General features: G+C 49.4%; 11 protein-coding genes across 11 annotated transcripts; 7 read left to right on the top strand and 4 right to left on the bottom strand.

Moving 5' to 3' along the window:
- Positions 1-1,870: 1,870 nt before the first annotated feature.
- Positions 1,871-3,801, top strand: FSUBG_11660 (oxysterol-binding protein; the record flags this gene model as incomplete). The annotated part of the gene is made up of 7 exons (XM_036676366.1): positions 1,871-1,982; positions 2,098-2,203; positions 2,257-2,367; positions 2,421-2,699; positions 2,786-3,035; positions 3,086-3,399; positions 3,450-3,801. 7 exons carry the CDS (start codon positions 1,871-1,873, stop codon positions 3,799-3,801), a joined length of 1,524 nt encoding a protein of 507 aa, XP_036532889.1.
- Positions 3,802-4,208: 407 nt separating this feature from the next.
- Positions 4,209-4,957, bottom strand: FSUBG_11659 (splicing factor U2AF 23 kDa subunit; the record flags this gene model as incomplete). The annotated part of the gene is made up of 3 exons (XM_036676364.1): positions 4,209-4,537; positions 4,591-4,825; positions 4,892-4,957. The coding sequence occupies 3 exons, from the start codon at positions 4,955-4,957 to the stop codon at positions 4,209-4,211; spliced, it is 630 nt and encodes a 209-aa protein (XP_036532888.1).
- Positions 4,958-5,557: 600 nt separating this feature from the next.
- Positions 5,558-7,705, top strand: FSUBG_11658 (elmo ced-12 family; the record flags this gene model as incomplete). The annotated part of the gene is made up of 1 exon (XM_036676363.1): positions 5,558-7,705. The coding sequence occupies one exon, from the start codon at positions 5,558-5,560 to the stop codon at positions 7,703-7,705; it is 2,148 nt and encodes a 715-aa protein (XP_036532887.1).
- Positions 7,706-10,678: 2,973 nt separating this feature from the next.
- On the top strand, positions 10,679-12,372 carry FSUBG_11657 (COPII vesicles Yip3; the record flags this gene model as incomplete). Its single annotated transcript, XM_036676362.1, has 2 exons — positions 10,679-11,150; positions 11,201-12,372. The coding sequence occupies 2 exons, from the start codon at positions 10,679-10,681 to the stop codon at positions 12,370-12,372; spliced, it is 1,644 nt and encodes a 547-aa protein (XP_036532886.1).
- Positions 12,373-13,275: 903 nt separating this feature from the next.
- Positions 13,276-13,843, top strand: FSUBG_11656 (PEX4-E2 ubiquitin-conjugating enzyme-peroxin; the record flags this gene model as incomplete). The annotated part of the gene is made up of 2 exons (XM_036676361.1): positions 13,276-13,468; positions 13,518-13,843. The coding sequence occupies 2 exons, from the start codon at positions 13,276-13,278 to the stop codon at positions 13,841-13,843; spliced, it is 519 nt and encodes a 172-aa protein (XP_036532885.1).
- A 739-nt stretch (positions 13,844-14,582) lies between these two features.
- On the bottom strand, positions 14,583-15,728 carry FSUBG_11655 (mannan polymerase complexes MNN9 subunit; the record flags this gene model as incomplete). Its single annotated transcript, XM_036676360.1, has 1 exon — positions 14,583-15,728. One exon carries the CDS (start codon positions 15,726-15,728, stop codon positions 14,583-14,585), a length of 1,146 nt encoding a protein of 381 aa, XP_036532884.1.
- A 1,096-nt stretch (positions 15,729-16,824) lies between these two features.
- FSUBG_11654 (RNA and export factor-binding 2) lies at positions 16,825-18,371 on the top strand (the record flags this gene model as incomplete). The annotated part of the gene is made up of 8 exons (XM_036676359.1): positions 16,825-16,872; positions 16,985-17,104; positions 17,282-17,313; positions 17,365-17,396; positions 17,449-17,497; positions 17,549-17,615; positions 17,668-17,815; positions 17,869-18,371. The coding sequence occupies 8 exons, from the start codon at positions 16,825-16,827 to the stop codon at positions 18,369-18,371; spliced, it is 999 nt and encodes a 332-aa protein (XP_036532883.1).
- Positions 18,372-18,604: 233 nt separating this feature from the next.
- FSUBG_11653 (uncharacterized protein) lies at positions 18,605-19,246 on the bottom strand (the record flags this gene model as incomplete). The annotated part of the gene is made up of 1 exon (XM_036676358.1): positions 18,605-19,246. The coding sequence occupies one exon, from the start codon at positions 19,244-19,246 to the stop codon at positions 18,605-18,607; it is 642 nt and encodes a 213-aa protein (XP_036532882.1).
- A 1,292-nt stretch (positions 19,247-20,538) lies between these two features.
- On the top strand, positions 20,539-21,580 carry FSUBG_11652 (uncharacterized protein; the record flags this gene model as incomplete). Its single annotated transcript, XM_036676357.1, has 2 exons — positions 20,539-20,663; positions 20,716-21,580. 2 exons carry the CDS (start codon positions 20,539-20,541, stop codon positions 21,578-21,580), a joined length of 990 nt encoding a protein of 329 aa, XP_036532881.1.
- Positions 21,581-21,708: 128 nt separating this feature from the next.
- Positions 21,709-23,252, bottom strand: FSUBG_11651 (v-type c subunit family; the record flags this gene model as incomplete). Its single annotated transcript, XM_036676356.1, has 2 exons — positions 21,709-22,130; positions 22,184-23,252. 2 exons carry the CDS (start codon positions 23,250-23,252, stop codon positions 21,709-21,711), a joined length of 1,491 nt encoding a protein of 496 aa, XP_036532880.1.
- Positions 23,253-23,904: 652 nt separating this feature from the next.
- FSUBG_11650 (valyl-tRNA synthetase) lies at positions 23,905-27,401 on the top strand (the record flags this gene model as incomplete). Its single annotated transcript, XM_036676355.1, has 5 exons — positions 23,905-23,935; positions 23,990-24,154; positions 24,213-24,845; positions 24,898-26,940; positions 26,995-27,401. 5 exons carry the CDS (start codon positions 23,905-23,907, stop codon positions 27,399-27,401), a joined length of 3,279 nt encoding a protein of 1,092 aa, XP_036532879.1.
- Positions 27,402-27,539: the final 138 nt, after the last annotated feature.

Below are 27,539 nucleotides of genomic sequence, written 5' to 3'. Positions count from 1 at the left end.
AAGCTAGCCTTATATAGTATTTTAATTTAAATTTAGTTATTTTATAAAAAATAATAATAATATAATTACTAAAACTATAATTAAGGTATTTATAGTATTTATAGTATATTTCTTAATTACTATAGCACTATATAGGTATAAAAGTAATTTATATAAAGGTAATTAAATTTATTATATAATAAGTTAGGAAAGCTTAGTATAAAATCTAATATTTTAATTAACTAAGGTATAAGCTATAAAAATTAAAGGTTAGATTAAGATACCTTTAAAGGCACTATAGGCCTACTAATTTATAGGGGCTTGTATAGTAAGGTTATAGCGCACAGACCACCAAAGCCTCTAGAAATAGCCCCTACTTATGCCCAATACTATAGTAGTCCAAGCTAGTAAGCTCCCAGTTAGCTCCAGTGAGGTTCAGCTTGTGACACCAGAATAGTCATCAACTCGTATGCTGTAATCTTTTACGACAGGCACTAGTTAAGAGGGGGAAAAACTCATATTGACCCTACCTGCACGGGTAGGGAATTATACAAACACAAAGACCTCATGACAGATTCCACTCGGGACATGTTTACTCTTCAGGGTTATTCCTTGGCAGTCAGGGCAGACATCAGCCCCCACTTCCTGGTCAACGCAAAGACAATCCTTCTCCATCGCGGGGCAGATCTGACGATTGGTTCATGGAAATGATTGGATCTTTAATACATAGCTAGTAGGCACCTACATACGGTAGTAGGCTTATCCTTGATGCCTACTCAGATGGTTGATGCCGCCACTTGCCAGCTAATCTGCCTTGGAAGGTGTTCAGAAACGTGATCCTTTCAGTGCCCATCCTCCCCTGGCGTCACTCTGGTCATTTCAAGACCGTTTTTGTCAATACCGGGCCATCCGTTCCGTCATTGCCATAGCTATTGCCCTCTTCTCTCCCTACCTGCCCAGATATCTAATCTTTGGTGACTGACTGCCTCGTCGTTTCTTATTGATATCTTTTTTTCTCTCCAGTCCAGTCCAATTCAATATCACCTCGCTCAACTCGGCTTTATACTCCATAGCAATTATTCTCACTTCGTCACCTCCCCTCCGTCGAACCACCGCTCGCAAACGATACAGCTATTTCTCGAGCTCCACTTGAGCTCTCTGGTTACCGTTGTGACTTCCTGTCTACCTACCTAACTACATCATACAAAGGCCCCCGCACCCAGCCCAACAAAGCTCGAATTGCGCCTCTGATAAAGGACTGTGGTCCCGTAAGTTGTTCATCTGGTTGTATCCCATACCGACATTCTTTTGAGAGCCTCAGCAAACGAAATCGTTCGCAAACCAACGTCCCAACCTAGGCAGCAGCCTCTAGCAGCAAGAAACAGTGGTCATGGGTCTTGTCTCTCATGGACGCCGCAGGACCGGCAGTACCGCCAGTGAGTTTGCCTATCCTCTTTCTCGTCCTATAAAGAATCGCAACCTCTTGTGACGGCTTCAACACGCAATCGACCCTGTGGAATCTTATGCTCGCTACACTGAATTTGCGTTGGTGTCTCCCTTGCTCAAGACGTCACCTAGAGGCTGCAGTACCGGCACAGGTCTTGGTAGCTTGCAAGTTGGAGCTCTAGTAAACGGCGCCCCCCCTCCTGTTCTGTTCTGTTCTGTTCTCTATTCGGTTCAAGCGCTCACTCACCCACATCCTTTCACATTGGATCCCCACTCAGCAAATCCGAATCCTCCGTCCCTGTCCCTATCCCTGACCTAATAGTTATTGATCGAGTTCTGTTCTTGCCCCTCCCAAATCTGCACCCCTCCAAAATCCCTTATATTTTTCCCGAAAAAAAAAAAAAAACAATCTTTTTTTCTTCTTCTTGGCCGCTGAAGAGTCGCTATGTTGACAAACTGGTTCTCGCAACCTGCAGGCACTCGCTCCTCTGCCGATGACCCTCGTGGTCCCGACGCTGAGGATGACACCCTGGTGATGGAGCCCGATCAGGGCAATGGTGAGCCCCTCCTTCGTTGCAGGTTGCGTCGACTTTCGCAGTAACGGCGCGTTTGCGACTCAAATCGACCGCCTCAGCCTTTCGACCTTGGGCTGACAATAGTGATGCATTCAAGTACTCTCCCATATTATCTCCCAACTGCGACCCGGGGCCGATCTGAGTCGTGTCGTTCTTCCCACCTTCATTCTCGAACCCCGCAGTATGCTCGAGCGCATCACCAAGTGAATTTCCCTGTCTAAGTCATGAAAACTAGAGGTTGACTTGTTGGCTGCAGCTTCATGTGCCACCCCGAAATGCTCCTTCAGATTCCATCCATAGACGACCCCGTCGAGCGCTTCGTATCCGTAGTCAAGTTCTACCTCAGTGGTTGGCATATTCGTCCTCCGTGAGTTTGTGCTTGTTGTTAATGTCGATGCGCCGGTTACTGACGATCTGTAGAGGCGTCAAGAAACCCCTGAACCCTATTCTGGGTGAGATCTTCACCTGTTACTGGGACTTTGAGGATGGAAAGCGCGCATATTACATCTCTGAACAGACTTCCCACCACCCACCCAAGTCGAGTTACTTCTACATGGCCCCAGACCACCACATTCGTATTGACGGAACTCTCAAGCCTCGGAGTCGTTTTCTGGGAAATTCTGCCGCCAGTCTGATGGAAGGTATTGCATTTCTGAGTTTGCTGAACCGCGGAAAGGACGCTGTAAAGGGGGAGCAATAGTATGTTGGCCCAACGCACTCAATTCTTGCATGGCTATGTGGCCCTGCAGTGCACATTCCTTCGTATATACTCTAACAGGATGCAGTATTCTTACCCAACCCAACATGTATGCCCGAGGCATTCTGTTCGGCAAAATGAAGTACGAGCTTGGCGATCATAGCTTTGTCCGATGCCCTGAACTCGACCTGGTTGCTGATGTCGACTTCAAAACAAAAGGCTGGGTCGGTGGTACTTATAATGCCATTGGCGGAGTGATCAAGCGGGAGAGCACTGGCGAGGTCTTGTTTGAGCTCTCTGGCCTCTGGAGTGAGGAGATGTACATCAAAGACATGACGGTTGGTACACCTATTTGCAACACAGGCTCATTTTAAGCTCATATGATTAGACTGGTCACCGAGAGATGTTCTTCAATGCTCTGAGATCAAAGCCCTCACCGCCAACTGTTCGACCAATCGAGGAGCAAGAGGAACGGGAGTCTCAGCGACTGTGGGACAAGACGGCTAGAGCCGTCAAGGACCGCAACCATGAACTTGCCACAGACGAGAAGACCAAGATCGAAGACCGACAACGTGAAGAAGCTGCTCAACGAGCACAGGAAAACATCGAGTGGCACCCACGACTATTCAGGAGAGTCCAAGGTGGTCCCAGTGGACTGGAAGAAGGCGAAGAAGATTTGGAATGGGTCATTAACGCCAATATGTAAGTGCTGGCAAACTTACGTAGTTGGCATTTCACTAACTCGTATCAAGTGACCATGCTGCGACGCCCGAGAAGCAAGCTGAGCAAATTATGGCAATCTATCCCATCATCAAAGGACAAAAGTCGAAGCAACGAAACGTCATTCCCCCGCACAGCCCGTCTGCCAAGCCTGCCCAAACAGCATCAGCTCAACCGGCAGAGAATCATATCGACGATAACCTCATCCACTTTGACAAGATACCTCCGCCTGCTAAGCCGGATCAGGTCCCCGCTGCTGAACAAGGAACAAAACAATCTGAGATCCAAGGCTTGCTCAACTCCACAGGAAAGAAAGCCGACGGACCGCTGATCGACTTCACAAACGACCTGAAAAAGGACATACCGTCTGCCACACAACAATAAAACATGATGAAGAAATGAATATCAGTTATCTCTTAGATATGGAACGAGGCAGTGAGGACTGACTTTGCCTTGGAACAGTTGGACTAAGACGGAAGCAGGGGACAGGCAGGCTACATCAACATCGGCGCGCATCGGGATTAGTTATACACGGGGTTTTACATTCTCCGTGGGTTTACAAAGAGCCAGAAGGGTTTCAACACCGGCCTCCGCCAGGTGACTACTGCAATATTCTTTTTGAGATATATTTGATGAAGGGAGGGGTATCCGTAATGGTTGAATGGCCCAAGAATCCTTACATAAAAACTATTAGAACAAATCCCCAGCCCCAAAACGCCGTGACCGTGCCATCCGTATTGCATTTCTTCCCATCGAAGGCCCTTCACCACTCAGTACCAGTATACAAGCCGTTAGTAGCGACGTCTTGTGGGCTCGGGTGTAGGTGAGCGAGACGCGCTCTTCTCATCACGGCCGCGTTCCTTTAGCCACTTCTTTGTGCTCAAAGTCAGATCGCGATCGAGTTCTTCGCTAGGGTTCTTTCGATGGATGAAGTTGCAGAAGCCTCCTCGAACACAACCTTCTCCAGAATTAAGTCGGCAACAAGCCTCGCGGAAATCGGTGACAGGGCTTAATTCGCAGTATATCGGGCGCGCGGCATACCATCGACTGTTGAGCTCATCGCAAGCCTTCTGGGCTGACTCTTCATACTTGAAGCGGGCGTAGACGTTGCCGATCAAGTCTATTCGAAGTTAGCATTGGAAAACTACAGAGAGTGGAAAGAGGACGACTTACGATCATTGTTGTTGTCACAAACAACAAGCTCCTCAAGTTCGCCGTATTTGCAAAGCTCACACCAGATATCCTCGTAGAAGGCGTCGAAGTGGTTCTGCAGTTGAGACGGGTTCATTCGATTTTTGGGATCGTAAGCCGGATTCTGGTAGAGGTTGGGCATCAGGATCGTCTGACTGTAGGAAGGCTTGACGTGTTTTCGCGAGCAGCGATCGCCATGACGACAAGCACCGATTTTCTACGTGGGCGCGGACAGAGTCAGTAATCTTGGGACTTGCGACTGAGACGCGTTTCAGTGACTTACGAAGTAGAAAGAGCAGTTGACCTTGTCAAGTTCTGTACCGAAGATTGAGGCAAGAAAATTGGCCATTGTTGCGATTCTGGTGGACACTAGACAAATGGGGCGATAGCAAGTTGTTGAAGGCTTGGAAAGGATTTGAGATCGAATATGGAAATCAACTGCTGGCGTCGAAGATGCTTGTCGAGGTACGTACCTTCTCACGTGCGATAGAAGACTCCAGCCTTCCGTCCTGTGGCTTGATAAGCCTCTTCGCCACAAATCCCACACCTGACTAAAAGCTAGCGCCTTTCTTGTGACAGGGTTGGTTCAATACTCTTCTCTTCAGCCTGAGACGCAAGCCTCTCCTTAAGAGCTATAAGAGGCTAAAGTTCAAGTTAGTGTGGAGAGCTTCCCCAAACAATTTCTGGCAATTGGTTTAATTTCGACAGGGTCTTTGTTCAGGACTTTAGTTAAGGTTAAGGGGACGAAACGCAACACAATCGCAGCCAAGCTGATCTCCTGCTCCTATATTCCTAACCATACGACATAACTACAGCCTGATCGCCGAACTCACATAAGAAACATATATAATCGCTTTCTTGATATGCATCGCCGGGCAATGATAGCAACATCATAAGGTCTTTGTTGTCCCCTCTCTGTTTGTTTACCCAAAAGACCAATACCTCGACCATGGATCAAGCAGACATCCCCGCGCTGCTGGCGCGAATGGCGAGCGATGAAGATGCTTCGCGCAAGATGGCAGTATTCAAACTGCAAAACTCGATTAATGATCCAGCATTTGCCGATGTTTTCATATCCTCAGGCGGTCTAGTCGTCCTCCGTCGACTCATCATGACATCTGCTGGCAACACGCTCGCGTACTCTCTTCAAAGTCTTACCCGATTACTGGAAGTTGATATGGGATGGGATATCTTTGAGGGTCCAACCGCAAGCGATCTTGTCGAGCGTGTCGTCGAATTGATCGTTACAAACCCTCTTGTCAACATCCTCAGGGGAGCCATGTCTATCTTGGTCGCACTTGTTGGCCATTCCCAGTCTACCAACCAAAGTGATGCCGCGAACCGAACACCAGGAACCTTTGGCTTCCGCGCCCTGAAACCCGCCGTGGCTGTGCACCCAAACTTCTTCGAGCTGGTTATACAGCAGCTGCAGAGCGCAGACCATGCCCTGTGTGCCAATGCGCTGATGTTGATCAACGCCCTGATCCGAGACGCCGTGTCGGGCGAGAGTACAACAAATGGTGGAAAGGCTAACGCAGGTTCGGGAGAGGATTGGGCCAAGTTCATCAAGCGCCTACAAGACTTGGGGCTTATCAAGGCAGTTCACCGGCTTATGCAGAGTTCTGCACTTCAGGACCTGGCACATCCCATGCTGGAGTTTCAAACGCTGACCAAAATTCTATTGAGGAAGTGGCGCGAGGTTGATGTTGATCTCGAGCGACCGGAGCACCGAAGGGCTCTCAAGGGACTTCACCTAGCGAGTGCACCGGAGCGAGCTCACGTAAACGGCCATTCTCTGGGAAAAGAGTCGCACGAGGCTCCAGGGAAGAAGGGCAGCAAGCGTCACAATCCCGAAAAATGGAGGAGACTGGGCTTCGAGACAGAGAGTCCTGCACAGGAGTTCGATATGACTGGCTTCTTGGGTATGATGGACCTGACCGACTACGTCCGTAGGAATGAGGATGGATTTCAGAAGCTGCTGCTCGAACAGGCAGGCAAACCTACGCCTGAGCGCTGCCCCGTGGCCAGGGCCAGTTTCGCTGTGACGATGATACTGTACGACCACTTCGACGTGGACAAGACGGATCTGGATGATGTCAGGGGCTACCAGTTACTGGAGGCCAAAGATCACGACAGATTATTCCGACCCCTACTGCTTCAGTGGTCTCGGCTACACACTGCCGGCTTGTGCGCCTTTTTCCGTGTCTGGAAACTCACTGGCGCGGAACAGGGTGACTTTGAAAAGGTGGTCGAGCTGGTTAGAATTCTGATCGATTGTGTTGTCGGAGGAGCTACAAGGACCAAAGATGTGGCCGAAGTGGAAGAAGAGATGCAGGAGTACGACGTACCGCGACTACGGGAGCAGCAAATGGGCCTGTTGGAAATGTCGTTCGAAAGCACATGGGGTCAGCACCTACAACAAGTGAGAGAAGAGTTGAAACAAGAGGCTCTGCAATTCGTCAAGGAGCAGCGAATTCGATGCCTTCTGCAGGGATCTTGGTTCTCAAAGCCAATACCGAAGCGAGACAATGGCGCAGTGAAGCACAGACTATTCACCCCTACCCCTTGGCGATATGCAAAACTCTCTCATAACCGACGGTATCTACACTACGCCGACTTCGAGGAAAGGACAGTAACGGCGCCCAGCCTGGATTCATTGGGTGAAAAGGTCGATCTCAGTACTATCAGCTCTGTTGTATCCAATGTTTCGGCACCAAACGAAGACATCCGGAGCACCATGAGTGATTTGATGGGCAAGGATGCAACTCCCAAGACAACAACCAAGATCACCGTCTACAGTTTCGTAAACGCAACGGAGGCGGCAAGGGGAACGGATAGCAAGGAGCAGCCCATCTTTACTTTGTGGCCACTAAGCCACAGCCTGGCCTCGGAGTGGCTGGACGGGCTCTTGATGCTATTGAACCAAGCACCCATAACCGCGGAGACCAACAAGCTTGTGAATCTGGTGAGCGAGTACGGGCTCAAGATCCGACTATTGAACGTCCGAATGGACACAGCTTTTGACGGCCCGGAGCCCGGAGCTGGAGTGATACCGAGCCGGGATGGTCTTGATGAGGATTATTTTTTTGAGGTGTGAGCGCGAAAGGTGGTTGAGCATATTGTTTTCTCTTTTTGTCATGTTCGTTTGTGTTTGGCGATTCATAAATATACCCCATATCGTTGCGCGGCAAGGCCAATAGAGACAGGCATAGCGAGCGTTGTTCGGACAAGCTCAATACAGCTGGAAGAAGAACATATCAGATATAAGTGAGGCATTATCTTTGGGCATGTTGCTGGATATTTCATGCCTCATCATGCCGATAGCATAGTATCCGCATTGCTCGTTACTTTGTTTACATATATCCTATATTTTGACCACATGGCCTATGTACAGGTACGAATTCGACATATTATTTTATGGCATGAGATAAGTTCATGATGGCATATGCTGATTCGAAGCTTGTCGTAAAATTTGCATACTTTATGGCCTCGACTTCCGAAGGATAAGGGTCTCATCTTCATTCTCAGATGGCGGTCACTCATGCAACGGTGATCAGTTCTAGTGGAGGGGAGGGATTGAGTGGCTTAGAACGGTTCGGCTTCAGGCCGATTCGGAGACAAGCCAAGGAAGCGGTCCGGGGGTACGGGGGTCGGCAATGGATTAATGGGTCCTGCTCCGTAGCTAGGAGCAAGTCAAGATGAAGGATCTGACACGGTCGGTCTAGGAGACTAGGTACCAGAATAGGGCTCTAGTTTAGTAGTTAGGTTGTAACTTGCAGGAATTGTTAGTCCTGCGGGATTGGTTTCTTTCTTTCTTTATAAGACAACCCTCGAAGCCAGTTTCAATCTTTCGATCAACATCGGAGAGCTAGGATGGCAGGACATAGAAAAGCAAGGTAGAGCTGGCTTGGTAGCTTGGGCAGCCCGGAACTGCTTTGAATAATGGAGCTTCGAGGTTGGAGTGGCAAGGGGGTGTAATAAAACTTAGGACCTCTATCTTAGGTGACAAAAGTCTTCAGATCAGCTTAGATAAATTTAGTATAGATTTAGTATAGCTTTGGTAAATCTTAGACTAAGTAATTTTGGCACCTCAATTTAACGTCAGAAGTCTTCTTGTACCCCGAGGAGTGGCAGAGTGGCATGCATTGGGTGGATCTACAGATAGATCGTGGATCATGATGGTTGGATCGTGTAACGATACAATGGAGAGAGATCCAATTCTGCTGAAGTGGGCTGATCTGACTGATATGGCCTGAGTTGTATTGCATATGATATCTGTAAAAGCTAGTACCTACTAACATACCTAGCCTACGTACTCCGTAGTATCTGTCAGTTTCCCCTCTTACAGGCTGATAGAACCATGAATACCTACCTAGAGTTACTTTACTCATAGTACAGTTGAACAGGTAATTATTCAAATCCTTTATTATGTGCTGAAAGTACTACATAATAATGTAACAAAGTTGACAACAATCTAGACCAACTTGCCAGAAAAGAAAGCTACTAGGTACCTAGTCAGCTGTAGGTGCTAGTTTAGTACCTAGTTCTTGCATCCGGAGGAATAACGAGAAAGATGCTGAGGCACACATCAGTAGCGGTGACGCCTCGCCTTCCACTTGGCTTGCTGTAACTGGTGTCGCGTGCATAAGCGTGAGGCCCCTCTCTGCTCTGCTCTGCATTTGCGTTGTTTGGAGAGGACGGGAGCAGGAAGAAGAAAAAGTTACAACCCGGTTTTTAGCTGTACGAGCTACAAGCAAGCTCCTGGGATGGCCAAGTCCACCCCCCCATCGGATCCCAGCGGAAGAGGAAAGAAGAGAGGATTGCGGTGTGCAATTCGATCCAATGCTGATCGTGTCGTACGTGATTGGGCTCTTTTGTTTATTTATTTATTTTTGTTCTTGGGTATTTCAATGTAAGGTAAGGTAAGGTATCAAGAGTGAAGTAAGGAAAATGCGGAGCTACCTTAGTCGGTAGCCTTTGTATTTAGTCTTCTTCTTCCCTCGTCTTCCTTCCCCCTCTCCCTTCTTCTTCTCTTCTAGGTCAGTCATTGATATGGCCCTCCTCCAATAGAACCTCATCTGTTTGGGTTGGAGAGGAGAAGACGACAAGAAGTGAGCTCAAATATAATCGTCGAGCCTCTCTCTTTCGGAAGGGAGAGGCATTGTTACGGGCCGCCAGCCCAGTTCAAAACTGGCTGGAGATCAGCAATCTTTACTGGTTCATCTCCCTGACCGAATATTTCGTACATATCGAATTCCTGCCATCACCGCCTCATCCTTCACCTTTGCGATCCCATTCCGAGGTACGTACCTTTCTGAGAATCCCTTCGGCTGTGAGGTGGAGATCAGTCAGTCTTGGCCCTGCCGGGCTGGAGAGACTGACCCCCCTGAAGCCCTGAAGCGAGGAAGCCAAAGCTGACAGGAGACGCGTCCCTCTAGCAAATCACGTCTCGGAGGAAAAAAAGTTGTCCCCTAAACGGCAGCCAATCTTATCGGTAATCTGGACAGTGTCCGTACAGAACAACAAATTACCTACCTACAGGTACCTACCTACCTACCTACCTACCTAAACTACCCCTTCTCCCAACATCGCAGTGCAATTAATCTTGCAACATTCCGTTCATTCTTGGACTCGAAGCCCTTTCGAATTCGCTGGTAAAACTGCGTCTCGGTGTGTTTGCCCCCCTTTTTACCCAAATACCGAAGTTATCCTTTTCGTCTGCTTGTGGCTTCCCCTTTGATTAGCCTGCGCCTCGTATCCCATCCCCTTAACATGTGCTATCTCTTCCTGCCAGCTTGTCCTCAATTTTTCTCTGCCGCCTGAATCCGCATTCATTATCACTTCCTTTGCGCTAACTTCTGATTTCTTCACTCAGCTCATCACCAGAGTATCCATTCTTTTCACATTGAACACGCAATTGGCTTTCGTCACTCGTCCGGATCGATAATTCTGTTGCCTGCACTCCGAGGCCATAATAGCATCCACTCGATTCACTAGGTAGTCTATACTCTTTCCACGCCAAAAACATCAACCCCCTTTCTACGAGAGTTCATCGCACAAATCAGCCATCATGTCTCGCATTCAGATCCCTCTCGACGTTATCACGTCCCGCCTCAACTTTGGCGATCGCTTCCAGGGCCTTCGATCTGGTCCCCTCAGCGGCCGCTTCTCCAACTTGCGACCCGTTGGCGAGTTTCTCGACTTCAAGCGTCTCTCTAAGCCTGCCAACTTTGTTGAGATGCAGTCACGCGTCAACTACAACTTGAGCCACTACTCCAGCAACTATGCTGTTATCTTTGTTATGCTGAGCATTTACGCCCTGCTCACAAACTGGTTGCTGCTCTTCGACATCATCCTTGTAGTTGTCGGCATGTGGTTCATTGGCAAGCTCGATGGCCATGATCTCGAGATTGGCACTTTCCGTGCTTCTTGTTCGCAGCTTTATACTGCACTCGTTTGCGTCGCCGTTCCTCTGGGTCTGATTGCTTCACCTTTCACTACCCTGCTCTGGCTCATTGGCGCATCTGGCGTGACCATCCTCGGTCACGCTGCATTTTTGGACAAGCCCATCGATGAGGCTTTTTCCGGGGAGGCGGTCTAGGTGGTCGGCCGCAATCTCCCGAATTCGCGCCCCAATGGGGAAGACCATCGAGGCGCAGTCGGAGGAGAACAGACGGGGACTCTGCGTCTCGCGGACGTCAAGGAAGAGACGTTCGTGTGGAGGAGTTGGATTCAGATGAGGATGCACGAGGTGTTGGCGCCAGCTCAGGTACACGCTTTGCTAGCGATTCTCTTCGTTTTACGGGGATAGATTTGGGTAATCGAGAACGGGGCTTGGTACGAAGGGGTGATTACCAGGATTCGGAGGACTCGGAGGATGACAGTGAGAGCAGTGAGGATGAGGAGTTTGAACAGTATCTTGCCGAACTGGCTGTTCGTGATCGGGAGGAAGCCCTGGTCCAGTCGGCAATGCACAGAATCGAGCGTGCAAAGGCCAAAGGAAGAACAGATGTTGATCTCAATGAGGAAGAAATGGGTGCCCTGGAGCGACGACGAAAGAGAGACGAGGCAGCGAAGAAAAAGAAGAGCGGCAAGAAGCGTAAAGACCAGCGAGTCGCTGTGCCTCTTACCCAGCTGGAGCCGTCATCGCGCAAAAAGAAAGCACCCCCAGTCTCTGGTCAACCACGCACACAGTCGCGAGCCCGGCAATCTTCTTCTAACAGCAATTTTACCGAGGATCAAGACCGTTCGTCGCGACCTTCCATGGGCTATTTCCCACCACCAGCGACAGCCGGCCGACCACGCTCAGGGACCTCGTCACAAAGACCCCAGAGTCGAGTGAGGGCCCCTTCTAATAGTCGTCAGCCTTCTGATAGCTCAGTGATTGTTCGTCGGGGTAGGAACTCGAGTCAAGCTCCCCTCGACCCCTTCCAGTTCCAGGTTCCAGGCGCCCAGGCCGCTAGTCCAGCTGGATCATGGAGACAATTTTCAGGGGCTCAGCGTTTATCGCGGGGATCCCGTCAAATCAACGGGTCAAGCGAAGAAGAGAGCGAGAGCGAGGATGAGTCTGATGAGGAAAGAGAAGCATCAGTAGAGACAACATCCAGCGATGATGTTGGCAGTGGAGCTCAGATCGTCGTTGAGGAATCATCTCCCGAGCCTTCTAAGCCCGAGCCAGTCAGGAGGAATCCACCTCGTACTTCTGCTTCATCATCCACGTCCAAGCGAAAGCCTGCGGCGAATGGAGGGCGAAGAAAAAAGTGAAGAGTTATGATGCTAGACTAGAAGAGAAAATTATCCCCCTTTCCAGAGAATCCACGTCTTTATTTCAGTATTTGTAGACTTTCGATTGGTTTTGCCAGCCTGATGTATGTTTATCTCTTAAGCTTTGTTGTTGATCATGGTCAAGTTCACGACGTGGTGTGAAAAAGCATTTTCACATGAAAGTAGGTAGTCGTTAGAAACGAAGGTTGAGCCACGCTGCCACAGCCACTAGCCCGTTGAGCTGGCAGTTATAGTCCGGAGCCAGGGGTCCAAGTCCTTATGTGGGCTAGCCTACCAGGTGCCTACTCTCTGAGGGAAATAAAACACAGACCTCGAGACTGACCATGCTATAAGGATATTTACTAAATTACTTAGTATAATATAAGAAATAAAATATAAAAATATTACTATTAGATAGAGAAAATCTTATTAATTATTCTTATATATATATATCTTAGAAAATATTTTTATTTAATTTTACTAATTATAATAAGAATAATCTTACTTAAGTACTCTGGGTCTGTGTTTTATTTCCCCCCCTAGCCTACTAACCTACCTAAGGTAATGTAAGGTTGGGCAGTACTTTCCTAGGTCAGGCAAGTATGTACTCCGTACCTACAGGCTAATTTACATGAGAGCATCCCTCGGCTCTGGCCGACCTCACCCCTGTAATAAGTCGCCAGCTGGGCATGCCAAGGGGAGCTCAGCAGCTTAAACGTGACGAAATAGGTAGTCACGACCCCAGACCAGCTGTAACTTAGTCCCATCCCCATCCCCAACTCCGACTCCAACTTCAACTTCAACTTCAAGGGTCTTGCCCAAATCCTTTGAACTCATAACGTGTGTAAAATCCTCGCCGTGTCATCACTCCGCCTGGCCCTGATATCGCATTCAGCCAAAGCAATGCCGTCATCGTCATCAAACTCAGCCGCTGCGTCGCGAAGCGCAAGTCGGCGACTGATAAAGGAGTTGGACACGTGGAGCACAGAGCAAAAGGAAGAGAAGGGTATCGAACGTCTTGGGCCAGTCAACGAGGGCGACTTGATGGAGTGGGAGGCCGTTGTCAATGGGCGAGATATAGGCCACGGCTACGATGGTTAGCTCAACTCTTAATTTTGCCATCGTCACCTACTAACATCTCGCAGAGGGGCGCTGGCTCATCAATATTTCTATCCCATCGACTTACCCCCTCGCACCGCCAAAGTTGACGTTCGTCACGCCCATTGTTCACCCAAATATTGCCCTTCAAACGGGCGAGATCTGCCTGGACCTGCTCAAGGACGCATGGACACCTGCGTATAGTGTCTTGGAATGTGTTCGAGCCGTGCGCATGTTGCTGGGCTGCCCTGAGACTGATAGCCCACTTAACGTGGACGTTGCGGCCTTGTTACGATCCGGCGATGTGCTTGGTACGAGGAAGCTAGTCGAGTTTTGGTGTCGGGATTCTGATGGGCGATATGAGGGGCCTTGAAATGTCGGTTACATATGGAGTTTGCACCGGTTGAAGATGGTGGATGCGCTTGAATTCAGGTGGCACAATATGGAGTTTTGGTTCGTATGGAAGGTTTATTGATATACCTCGGTACCTAGTCGCTTAGATATCAGATTGGGCTTACAGATGTTGACGAGTTTATTGTTCGAGCGGTATCGCATGATTCTGAGTAATAATATTGCAAATATTAACTTAAAGGACAACTTCTTTGAGAATGGCCTCAAAACTTGTATTTGAACAGCTTAACACGCGCACTCGCAGACGCCGATCTAAGGTGTTCCATGATCCTTCCTACACTTTCGCAATGCATGACCGAATGCTCTTACAGAAATATGTTAGCCAATACAATATGCATATCGTTAACAAGGCGTGATATCTTCCCTGAAGCTATTGCGCTGTTTCCTTTTTTCTTTTTTTTTTTTTTCTTCTTCTCTTTTTTTTCCCTTTCTGGCAACGAGGCTTCCATTCCTCTCTGTTTTTGAAGAAATGTTCAGAGGATACGCTACTAAACGCCATGACCTGTACGCGCCCAAATTGAATCGTGATTTGCCCGTCAATAGCTGTTAAGCAACTATTTAAGGTCCTAATCCCAGAACAGCATGCTTGTCATCTTAGCATAAGAACTAGAAAACAGGGGCCGCAAAAGGAGATGGATCATGCCCTCGTGAAGGCGTGGCAACGTTATTCGTTATAGTGATAGACCTGTTGTAGAAAGTCATTAGTGCCAGATGTTGGTTGCAACAGAGAAATGACTGACCTTGTAATTGGGCAGGCCATATGGTTGCCAGCCTAACCGCTTAGCCATTTTGGCAAATCCCTCCGTCTCAATAAGATGGTAGAAGGGGAAGGGAGGGAACATGGCACCATCGCGATGCACATCAGCCTTAACTAGGAGGGCAGTACCTCCAACTCCGTCAAGTGGGATGACCAGATTACGGTCACCGCCCTCAACAGCCAGGTATGCCATAAGCATTCGATATGTTGGCATTTCGGCGTAGCCCTCGAGAAGGATTTCGTCGGGTCCCATCTTGGCAGCGAGTGCCAGCGCTGTTTCGCTGTCTTGCCAGCTGTTGAAATCATATGGCCGCTCGGCCATTTGCTTATGTTCGTCGTCGTAATATCGCTGGAAGCAGTTTGGGACAATGAGCGGCTTATCGAACGAGGCGAGATCCTGGATCAGGGTTGTAGGAGTCTCAATGATGTCGGCATCTAGCCACAGGACCCAGGAGGTATCGGGTCCGAGGGTCGTGAACAGTAGTGAATTCCGGGCCTTGGACATAACCTCGCGACGGGCCTTCTGGTTTTTAAGCTTGTGGCGCTCGGCTTCATCCTGCGAAACAATAGCAGGATCAAAATCTTGACGAAGAATGATGATGCTCTTGAATCTATCGCCCTCGCGGCCATGCTTCTGCGTCTTGTGGATGTGTTCTTGGAGTTCGGTGGTGGCTTGGTTGCCCTCCTTGGTCTTGGGTAGGATGAACCCCAACGTGATAAGTTCATGAGGATATGTCAAGCGCAAAAGATTGTCCCAGTAGCCGGGATAGAATCGAGACATGGGGGTCAGGATGAGGACATTTTCTCGGTTCGCGATGGGCGAAGTCGTAATGGTGACATTGTTAAGGTTGTAGTGCACAACGGGTGGTGGCTTGAGCGGTACGCCAGATCGGGATTTTGACTTTCGGTACGGTGAAGTCGGCGGCGAGAGATGATGTTCTGCAGTTATGGACTCGAATCGGCGAGCGGTTGCGGATTTGCCCGACGGGGAGACGAGGAAGACGACGATGAAGATGCACAGGATCGCTCCGAGCGCGAGGGTCAAGGGGTTCGTCTTCTTGAGACGAACCGCCCCCATGGGTCGGGCCATGAGAGTTGTATTAATGCGCCTGAGAGGCGGCGAAGTGTTCGGGTATGCCAGAGAGTGCGACAACACCAGCTATCGCGAGAAAGTCGAGGGCATCAGATTAAAGGTTGAAGCCGTTTCAAGATGCGCCGCGAGGGACAGCTCAGGAATAAGTGATAGGGGGTTTAGATAGATTGTTACGAACGGTTGAGCCCTCAAGTATAGCCTTTGAAGAGGCAAAAGACAGACAGACAAGAGAAAAAGAAGCAACTGTCGTAGCAGACGAGACTGAGCGAAGGGGTAATATGACAGGAATACGAAGTGGTTCTCTGGCCTCCAAAGGGTTAATTAACTGAAGACACAGCAACTGAAGGGTTCAGTTGGCTGAGTCCCCAGAACAGGTCTAGCGCTGAGACCCGTCCCATCGGTGAATCCCAGTAGCACCTAGGTAGGAACCTGGGTACTACTAGAGTACCTAAGGTAGTAGGTAAGGTAAGTACCTAAGGTACCTAGTATCCATGCAGATACAAGATACCTAGTACATGTGATTTGGAGGCTCAGAGAAAGCTTGACTCTGGAAAGTATCATTGTATCTAAGAGCGAAGGCCTCAGTTCGTTTATGCCTTCGGGGCTATTTCAAGGTCAGTAAGAATTCGAGGTTTTGCATATTTCATCCAAGGCCTTTTGGTAGACCTCTCCAGTGAAGTGAAGTTTAGAAAGAGCCCGGCTTGGTCGAAGCACTTCGGCAACTGACAGTATGATGCTTGATGAATAACTAGTAGCAGTGATATATGTGACTCTTTTTAACTGCTTCAATTGTAAATCGGTCCTGATCGATCGTCCGAAACCTACGTAACAATATCATAATCAAGTTGACCATGCTTCCTCGTATTGTCGCACTAATAATAGAGGGCTCCACCACGATTCAACGCCCAGATTGTGGCTTGAAGTCTTGATTTGTGGCACCCACCCATGACATCCAATCCATCCTTCGCATGTGCGTACCTAGACAACCTTGGCCCAACTTTGTCAAGCAACACGGCCTCTCCTCTTCAATTTCGCCTTAACTTGCCGAATTCCTCGCGGACTCTACCTAGCTTCACAGCAAATATACGCAAAAATGGCTGACAAGATGGATCGCGGTCTTGATGAGATCATCGCTGATACTGTACGTCTTCCTCATCTCCCCCCTATCCTGTCATCCCGTCTCCCGCAGTGCATGGCATGAACGCGCCCCCGTCTCGCATCAACCAACCAAGGCTGACTTTTCTTTTCCGCAGCGCGCCAATCGACCTCGCAACCACCGTGGCCAAGGTCGCCGACGTGAACCCCGTAATGACTACCCTCGCGATGGTGTTAGAAAGGTTGGTTTCTCCTCAGACGGCAACTCGGCCTTCTTCGTGAGTCTTTGTTGACGTCGGCGGTGCAGGTTGACTTCCCTCGCCCTCCAATGATGCCAACTCGACCTGTACAACCCTCCTCGCAACTTGTCCTTTCGGTGCTCGGGGCTTTTGTCGATTGAACGGCTTTCCACTCTGAAAATCCATTGCTGACCAGAGCGTCCCTCCCACTTGCAGTCCGTTCGCGACGATTCACGAAACCTTGATAGGTCAGTCAAAATATTGCCTTCCTACGCCTCTCGCTTGCTAACCGTACACAGCGAATGGGTCCACGACCGATTCGAAGAGAACAGTAATACCTGAAACTCCTTCCTGCCTAGGACGCCATTTTAACACCTACCCAGACAATCGCCGAGCTCCTGCTCCTCGTCGCCGCCGCGAATCACCAGACCAGTGAGTCGCACCTATCAACAATCGCGAACTCCCTAACCTTGTGCACGATAGGGAGTCCAAGGGCGCCAAGCTCAGAGTTGACAACATTCACTATGACCTCACTGAGGAAGACCTGGATGTAGGTGGATGACATGGCTGGAATTACTACACAGCAGCTCACATGCACATAGGAGCTATTTCGAAGAATTGGCCCAATTGTTCGCCTTCAGCTACGGTATGACCGCGCTGGGCGATCCGAGGGGACTGCTTACGTGACGTACGAACTGAAGGAGGACGCTCAGGAGGCGGTCAAACAGTTTGATGGTGCCAATGCCAATGGTGAGTTGAAAAGCCGACTTGCCGGGTCGTACAACCTGACTAACAGGAACCAGGTCAACCCATTCGATTGACTCTGCTACCCTCGCGAAACCCATTTGATACCGCCGTTATGCCCGGCCGTCCACTGGCAGAGCGAATCTCGAGTCCGGGGGAACGAAGATCCCATTCCCCCCATCGCCGGTATGATGATGACGATGCTGCCCGCAGAGGAATCGATAGATATGTTCCCGGTCAGGGTCCTCGCCGCAGCCCAATGCCTCGACAGGGTGGTCGGGGCCGCGGTCAGGGTGGTCGTCGCCCTGGAGCTCGACGCGATGGCAGAGACGGCAGAGATGGGAGCAGAGATCAGGAGGGCGGACGCGGCGGACGAGGCAACCCTCGTGGAAAGAAGACACAGGAGGAGCTGGATGCAGAGATGGCGGACTACTTTGGCGGCGGTGACAACGCGCAGGCCACGGAACCTGCTCACCAGCAAAATGCACCCACTGCTCAGACACAGGCACCGGCGCAGACTCAAGCTCAAGCTGCAACCGACGATGTTGACATGATCGAGTAGCTTTGTTGGCATGTTCACAACTATGTACACCACCAGAATGTTTAGCGCCTTACACCCAAAATCCCACCTTCGAAGTTGTCAATAATAATTTAGTCGTCTGTAGTCAAATAGTCCACGTGAAAAGAGAAAACATCAACTCCCTTGCGTGTTGCGCCGGCTCCATGCATATGATAGTGATCCCTGTCATTGTTAGTAGCGTTTCGATTGAGTTCCAAACAAAAAGGAAAAGAAGCTCATGGCAGGTTGCCTACCCCTGTGAAGCCCAGGTTTCGGCCTGTGACGAGGCCGTTGAAGGACATGTCAACATTGACGCTCATGTTGAGGCTGATGCTGTTCCTATTGCTCGGTCTTTGCTGTGGTCCATTGACGTTGTGTCCATGCAATGTTGTCTGCTGGTTGACAGTTCTAGCCCCTCGCATCATGCCTCCATTGTTTTGTGTTGATATCCAGCGAGTAGTTTCGCTTCTTGTTTGGGTGATTGTGAACGGCGACCCAGGACTTGTTTTTACACCTCGATCCGTTGCTCTCCTCGATAGTTGCCGAGGAGGCAGCTCTTCCACGCTGTCTTGTGAGTCTGAGTCACAGTCTGAGGAGTCTTCATCTGATGTGTCTTCTTCGTCGGATGATAGATACACACTCTCGGCATCGCCGGTATCTTTATCAGATGACGATTCAGCTCTTTTCTGCTTCTGCTTTGGCTGACACGTCTTTACTGGTACTGTCGTATCAGCTTCTTCGATTTCGTCTGGCTGCCGAGGGGCTGAAGCTGGAAAAGTCTCCGTATTCCTGTCGTTGTGTTTGTCTTGTGATGGTCTGGTAGTTCTGGATGAGGATGCTGATGTAGTATCATGTTGATGTTGAGGAGGGGAGAACATGATGGGCTGCCAGCTGATGTTATCGACGGTTTGGAAACGATCGGTAAACTGGTTGGGGTTTGGTGGATAATGAATAGTTTGAATTACGAGTTTCGCTTCTATGCAATCATGTATTTTCAGTGATAGTCTGATCTATAGCCTCGACAGCCTGTCAAAGGTTCGTCATCATGTGCTCTGTGTCTTCATCGGAGGCGAATCGTTGGACCATGAATGGTTCCCCGCGACACCAGAAACAGGGTGGGATCCTTGAAGAGTGACGTCGACCTTGGCCACAAGAAACGACTTATCAGACAGGCCTCGATTCTTCTTGATCATATCATTCGAAACCATTCCGTTCCGTTTTTACGCAACGTAGCGTAGGCATGCTAATGATCTTGAGAACTATCGTGAGTTGATACATTCGCTAATCTGATCCTACCTGCATTATATCCGGATGGTGTAAACGCCCATAGAGTAGACGGCCGACTACTATGTAAATAAGTCATGGCGCCCGTTGAAAATGACGGCGGGGCTATCACTATCGTTTTCAGTTGATCGATCGATGCAAGGCACTGTATCGTTCATTAGAAGCCCCGCACTCACCTCGCTCTCCCAACTTCGACACTTTTCTACATCCTCGTGATAATCAGACGATCTCGAATCTCGATGCGTGTAAGCAAATCTCGTAACATCTTGTTGACTCGCCTACGTACATAATAAAGAAGTTACCTACAATATGCCCTATAGTATTCAAGTGCACCTGTCCTGTCAACCGTTTGGCGGGGTCGGTAATTATTTGATTCGAGGTTCTATCGCTTGAAGTTTCTTTGCCCTATAGAGAGGCTAGCATGTCAGTATTCAGGTAGGTAGTATATTTATTGTATTCCGTATACCTTTGGGTCATGTCGTGTGCATTCATCGTGGTTAATGGGTCTTGAGAGTCGGCGTTCTCTCCATCGTGAAGAAATGCCTCAACTGACATACCTAGGCATATATCTCTTAGTGACGAAACCCAATAGGCTGTGTTGTTTGTCAAGATATCTACCAGATTGATATCTGCTCCTAGGTACTAAATAACAGCAGTGTATTTCATAGATACTTACCCATGCATAAAGCAAATAGCTTTTGACTTCGTCATTGATACGTTAGTGAAAACCTCCAATATCTCAATTCAATTCAATAGGTAAGGATCAGTAAATTGTACTCTTAGGCTCTTATCGCAACTCACTTACCCTAGGTACCTAGGTAGTTCCCCGCGTCAACCCATCTCCATCACGCATAACGCCCAACTTGAATTGATTATCAATCCCAAGATGTCAGCTACCGTTGAATCTCTACCCAAAATCGGACTATTGTCCATTGGCGATATGGGAGTCGGTATTGCAAAACTACTAGTTGCCAATGGTTTCACTGTTGCAACCAATATCTCTGGCAGAAGGTAACTGATCAACCAAGCAAGGAGATGAAATGTCTGCTAACGGTTCCTCCAGCAAAGATACCATCGAACGAGCTCGGGATGCACAAGTTGAGCTCCTCGAGTCCGATGTTGATCTGGTCAAACAGAGTTCCGTTATACTCTCCATTGTGCCTCCTAAAGACGCAGAGGCAACAGCCACTCGTATTACAAATGCGTTAGCGGGCTTAGACGCTACGAGAGAGCTTTTCTTTGTCGATCTCAATGCTGTTGCACCTTCGACGGTCAAGGCCATTGCGGCGTCTGTCGAGAGATCGAAGCTGCCTGTACGATTCGTTGACGGAAGCATTATTGGGCATCCCCCTAAGAAGACGTCTACCGATCCCGCAGCAGAATCATCAAGCAGTGGCGATTACTCTGACTGGTACCGTCCTAGAATTCCTATATCAGGCTCGGATGATTTTGGCTCGCTCCCTTTTGGGAAGAAACTAATGTCTGTTCTCAACGTGAAGCAAATCTCTCCTGATATCGGCGCTGCAAGTGGCCTCAAGATGTGCTTTGCTTCCCTTTCAAAGGGTTTCACTGCCATTGCCACTCAATCGTTCACGACGGCACATAATCTTGGCGTCTTAGACGCTCTCAAAGATGAGATTGGTACGTTTTATCCAGCCACGCTTGCCAACGCTGAAAAGAGCGTCCCCGGCATGCCACCTAAGGCGTATCGCTGGGTGCGAGAGATGGAGGAGATTGCCCTCACTTTCAATGAGGAAGCGGGCTGGGATAAAGAGATGTTCATGGGTGCCGCGAGTGTCTATAAGGATATTGCGGAGAATGAAGTACTTGGAAATGAGAAGATAGGCAAGAGGAAGAGGGGAACAACGCTGGATGATGTCGCTGCAGCGGCAGCGGAGGGATTGCACAAGAAGAAAAGGCCACAGTAAACAAACGCAGGCAGAATACTACTCACATATCTACACATACGGCCATATCTAGTCGTTGGGAGGGGTACTTGTACATTCTTGTTATACATACGGCAACCACCAGTGAAGACCATCAACTCTGTGCTGACCTAAATAACATATATCCGAGAGTTAGGCACGTTGAGTTTCCAGTCGTTGTTGAACCCAGGTTTCGAAAACATGGAAGTATCGGACGAGGTTACAAAGATACCTACATTGGAGAGAGCGCCGAAATGATTCTCCAACAATAGTGCCTCAGGTTGAGAAGGACTCACATCAGTTTCGACCTCGACCTTGCTGGCTGTTCCAAACACCACACCGGTTTCGGTCTGTTTGTTTCCGGCCAGCTCGCTAGCAGAAGCATCTGTTGATGCAAAGAACTGGATTTTGGAACTCACAGGGACAAAGTTGCCCCCCTCCATAGCTTGAATGAACCTTTGCATCTCTTCTTCTTCAGATACAACAAAGTGAGTTTGCTCGGGGTCAAGCGACAGCAAACCTTTCTTTGCCCCCCAACCACCGCCACCACTCACTGAAGGCTGTTAAAAGATGAAATCGAACACAGGGACTGGCTGGGTTGCTTACAAACTTGATATAATCTACCCCCTTGCCTATACAGGATACCCAATTGATCGGAGGTTACAGCCGTTAGCTCCGTGATGCTTTGGCAATCGGTGAATGTTGCCTCGGGATCCGGATTGACATAGGGCCAGCTGCCCCCCGACTGAACAAAAGTTGGAGGTGTGATCATTGCCCAAATACCCATAGGAGACTGAACCAAGTCCGATTTGCTAGCATGGAGCTCGTCCACTGCTGGCTCGAGCTCAGTCGATGCTGGAACTGATTCGTCTTCAATGTCGACTCGCCGTACGATATTACCAAAGCTCTCGGTAACCACACGGGGTTGAGTCAAAGGCACGAGGGGGGCCCAGATACCAAGGTCGTTGATTGACGAGAGCCTCTTCTGAACAGGAATGGTTACTTTCTGCAAATGCTTTTTGTCAGTTTGCTCAATGAGCTTCGGAGAGCCGGCTGACAAGTCGTAACGGCTAATGATAAGTGTCGAGGTCCTGTGGTTCTGAAAAGTTGTGTTGGTAAGAGGGATATTGATATGCGGGCTGCCAAGATCCATCGTTAGAGCTGACACCTTTCCACCGTCCGACCATTCCTTTGGGGGCGCCTCTGTCCATAATCCTGGTAGGATACCGTCGAGGTTACCACGGAGGATAGATATGCCCTGGATGGGTTTGTTGCTCGGCACTGGCGGGGCGATGTGGTCAACAACAGCGGCCACAGTATGGAACTCGCCAGTCCCATCAGAACCTGACAGCATATCTACAAACTCAGACATGAATTCGTTTTTGCCTAGCCATTGCGCATACTGTGGAGTTGCCAGGATAACTGCTGCATCGTGGCGGCTAGGATTGGTGATGTTGATCTGAGATCTAACTGTTTGTAATAGCCTTGAGGGGTCCTTTGGAGGGTCAGCAAAGTCGACAATGCTTCTTGTTACAGAACTAACTTTGATCTTCGGACTCAGCTCAACAGTAAAGTAATCCGATTGTTTACTTGTTGAGAAGACTCTCCTAGTTGTGGTCGAAATGCAATTGTTGAAACGGCTCTTAGGAGCTCTTAGTGCTAGCCGCAAGGCCATTGGGATAGATTTCGAAGACCGGCTACACCAAATACTTGAGATTGGAGCAGATGCTTCAATATTGGCCTTTGGAGTAATCTCGTCTCAACTTATTGCATAGGGAGGCACCTAACTAGTCTAAGACGACATCAAGCTGAGTTGAGCGTTTGTGGCTAGTGGACTGCTGCGCCACATTTGACAAGCACGACTGAAACATGGTGGTCCGATATCGTTGGTGTAAGAAAAGAGTCATCAGAATAAAGATGAGTATACTAATTGATGATCAACACTTATAAATCAATTGACGAGTCACATGAGATGAGCCTCGTTGGCATTATTTCTAACAAGTTGATGTGATTTGACATGGTAACCAACGTTAGGTAGTACTGAATTATATCAATGTTAATACTACTACCTACGCCACACTTTCTGTACCCCTCCATGAACTAAAAGTTATCCCCCACCATCAGAAGCGGGTGACTCAATCCTCGAAATTGCAGTCACACAACATCTACTTATATCAATTCGAGGTGCAGGTCATTGCTTGAAGCCCTCAAGTTACGGGCTTCATTCAGTCATCTCCGGCACGACGTTTAGACTCGCGGTTCGAGCACTGAGGGTGCGATCTGTTTCCCCAAGAGCAAGCCGACCCTTAACAACCACGCGAGTAAATATGGCGACCAACAGTGGACGAGGAAACCCAAGTTCGTTACAGCCCTCTGTATGTAGTAATGCTGATACTAATCATAACATCATAGTCGCCGCCAGCGAGGGCATCCAGGACGCTACCAGCACTCCTCCAGCCGTTCCCGCCGCGGAGAAGAAGGAGATTGTCGAGTCTGCCACCGGTGCGCACGCTACAGGCCAAGATGCCGGCGCAGCAGCCGCCGCCGGTGCGCCCAAGGTGAAAACCGAGAAGGAGTGTATGTAACACGCAGTCCATTGACAGTTTTGAGTGCATCCCCTGACATGGTTTCACAGTGGAAAAAGAACGAAAGAAGGCCGAGAAACAGGCCAAGTTCGAAGCAAAGAAGCAAAAGGCCGCTGCCACCGCCCCCAAAGCTACCAAAGAAAAGAAGCCTAAGGAAAAGAAGGTCGAGGAGGAGCCTATCCCCGAATACGTTGAAGACACCCCCGAGGGCGAGAAGAAGCGAATTCGGTCATTTGAAGACCCCCATTTCAAGGCCTACAACCCTATTGCGGTCGAGTCAGCATGGTATAGCTGGTGGGAGAAGGAGGGCTTCTTCAAGCCCGAGTTCAAGCCCGATGGAAGCGTCAAGGACGAGGGCAAGTTCGTCATTGTTCACCCTCCCCCCAATGTCACTGGTGCTCTGCACATGGGTCACGCTCTTGGTGACTCCCTTCAGGATCTCATGATTAGATGGAACCGTATGCAAGGCAAGACCACCCTCTGGTTGCCCGGATGCGATCATGCTGGTATCTCTACACAGAGCGTTGTTGAGAACATGCTTTGGAGAAAGGAGGGCAAGACAAGACACGACCTTGGCCGTGAGGAATTCGTTAACACCGTCTGGAAGTGGAAGGATGAATACCACAAACGCATCAACAAGGCCCTGACCAGTCTAGGAGGATCTTTTGACTGGAGCAGAGAGGGTACGTCAGCCCCAAACTCATCTAGGGAAAACAAACTGCTAACAGAAACTAGCTTTCACCATGGACAAGAACTTGTCTGCTGCTGTTACTGAGACCTGGGTCAAGCTTCATGAGGAGGGCACGATTTACCGAGCAAACCGACTTGTTAATTGGTGCACCAAGCTTAACACTGCACTTTCCAACCTCGAAGTCGTCAACAAGGAGTTGACTGGCCGTACCCTGCTCGAAGTCCCGGGATACGACAAGAAGGTCGAGTTCGGCGTCATTGTCCACTTCAAATACCCCATTGAAGGTTCAGATGAGCTTGTCGAGGTTGCCACCACCCGTATTGAGACTATGCTTGGCGATACCGGCATTGCTGTCCACCCCAAGGACGAGAGGTACAAGCATCTCATCGGGAAGACTGCCATCCACCCCTTTATCGAGGGCCGCAAGCTACCCATCATCGCCGACGAGTATGTCGACATGGAATTCGGTACCGGTGCTGTCAAGCTTACTCCAGCCCATGATCCTAACGATTTTACTCTCGGCCAGAAGCACGGTCTTGAGTTTATCAACATCTTGACTGACGATGGTCTTATGAACGAGAACACCGGCGCTTATAAGGGCCAGAAGCGATTCGACGTCCGTTACACCATCCAAGATGACCTCAAGGCCAAGGGTCTATATGTTGACAAGAAGGACAATGCCATGAAGGTCCCTCTGTGTGAAAAGTCTAAGGATATCATTGAGCCTCTTCTGAAACCCCAATGGTGGGTCCGCATGAAGGAACTCGCTGAGCCTGCCTTGGCTGCTGTTCGAGACGGGCGCATCAAGATTCGACCAGAGACTGCTGAGAAGAGCTACTTCCGATGGCTTGAGGACATCAACGACTGGTGCATCAGCCGGCAGCTCTGGTGGGGTCACCGATGTCCCGTCTATTACGCTAAGATCGAGGGCGGCGCTGGAGATATCCCCGAGGAGAAGCTCTGGTTTGCCGGCCGAACACGAGAGGAGGCTGAGGAGAAAGCCAAGGCTGCACTCCCTGGCAAGACATATACACTTGAGCAAGATGAGGATGTTCTCGACACCTGGTTCTCCTCTGGGCTCTGGCCTTTCAGCACCCTCGGCTGGCCCAACAACACCCACGACCTCCAAACTCTCTACCCCACAGATGTCCTCGAGACAGGTTGGGATATTCTCTTCTTCTGGATTGCCAGAATGATCATGCTCGGTCTCAAGATGACGGGAGATATCCCATTCAAGGAGGTCTATTGCCACAGTCTGGTTCGAGATTCAGAGGGTCGTAAGATGAGTAAAAGTTTGGGTAACGTCGTTGATCCCCTGGATGTCATCTCAGGTATCCAGTTGCAGTCTCTTCACGACAAGCTTCTGCAAGGTAACCTACACCCCAGCGAGGTTACAAAGGCCACCAAGTATCAGAAGACTGCATTCCCTGATGGTATCCCCCAGTGCGGTGCTGATGCCCTGCGTTTCACCATGATTAACGCCACAACCGGTGGTGGTGATATCAACCTGGATGTCAAGATTATCCACGGATACCGTAAGTTCTGTAATAAGATCTTCCAGGCTACCAAGTATGTTCTGGGAAGTCTCCCCAAGGACTTCACTCCCTCGACGTCAGGGGTTGTCCGTGGCGAAACTCTTGCCGAGCGATGGATTCTTCACAAGATGAACACCGCGACCAAAGAGATCAACCGTGCTCTTGAGGATCGAGAGTTTTCCAAGTCAACATTGATCGTCTATCGCTACTGGTACAACGAGCTTTGCGATGTCTACATCGAGAACTCAAAGGCCATCATCCGTGACGGTACTCCAAAGGAGCGTGAGTCTGCTGTCCAGACTCTCTATACTGCTCTCGAGACCGCTCTTACCATGATTCACCCTTTCATGCCCTTCATCACTGAGGAGATGTGGCAACGAATGCCCCGACGACCTGAGGATCAGACCAAGTCTATCATGGTCGCGAGATACCCCGTCTACCACGAGAAGCTTGATGACCCCGAGTCTGAGCGCGCTTACGAGCTTGTTCTAGGCTGCTCCAAGGCCGCTCGCTCACTGATGGCTGAGTACGCCCTCAAGGATGAGGCTGAGGGTAAGTGCTATAACCCTGTAATCCTGTAAACAATTCTTACTGACTCATTCATAGTTATCATCCAGGCTTACAACGATACTGCTCTTACTACCGTTAAGGAGCAGTCGTCTTCTATTAAGACCTTGAGCGGCAAGGGTATCAAGGGAGTCGAGGTCCTCAACCCCGACGCTACTAGACCCGCCGGGTGCGTCGCCTATCCTGTCTCAACCGAGGCCTCCGTTTTCCTTCACGTCAAGGGCCGCGTTGACCTTGATGCTGAGATTGCCAAGGCGCAGAAGAAGCTCGACAAGGCAAAGGGCAACATCCAAAAACAGGAAAAGATTCTCAATGACCCTGGCTATCTCGAGAAGGTCTCAGACGCCGTCCGCGAGACAGACGAGAAGAGATTGGCAGATGCCAAGCAAGAGCTTAACAGCTTCGAGGAGACTATCAAGCAGTTTGAGCAGCTAAAGCTGGAGTAGATAAGATAAGATAAAAGGAAGACATGTGAAAGAGTGTGTGCTTTGCAATAAGTTGTGCTTCAGATATAGGGAAGAATTCATGAGAGATGTGGAAGTGACATTTATAAATGGGTTCACTCTACGGGTTCTTTCTTTTAG

The sequence above is a fragment of the Fusarium subglutinans genome (genome assembly GCF_013396075.1).
Source record: "Fusarium subglutinans strain NRRL 66333 chromosome Unknown NRRL66333_c0000227, whole genome shotgun sequence".
Classification (NCBI taxonomy): Eukaryota; Fungi; Ascomycota; class Sordariomycetes; order Hypocreales; family Nectriaceae; genus Fusarium; species Fusarium subglutinans.
This window is presented reverse-complemented; position numbering and strand designations above follow the sequence as displayed.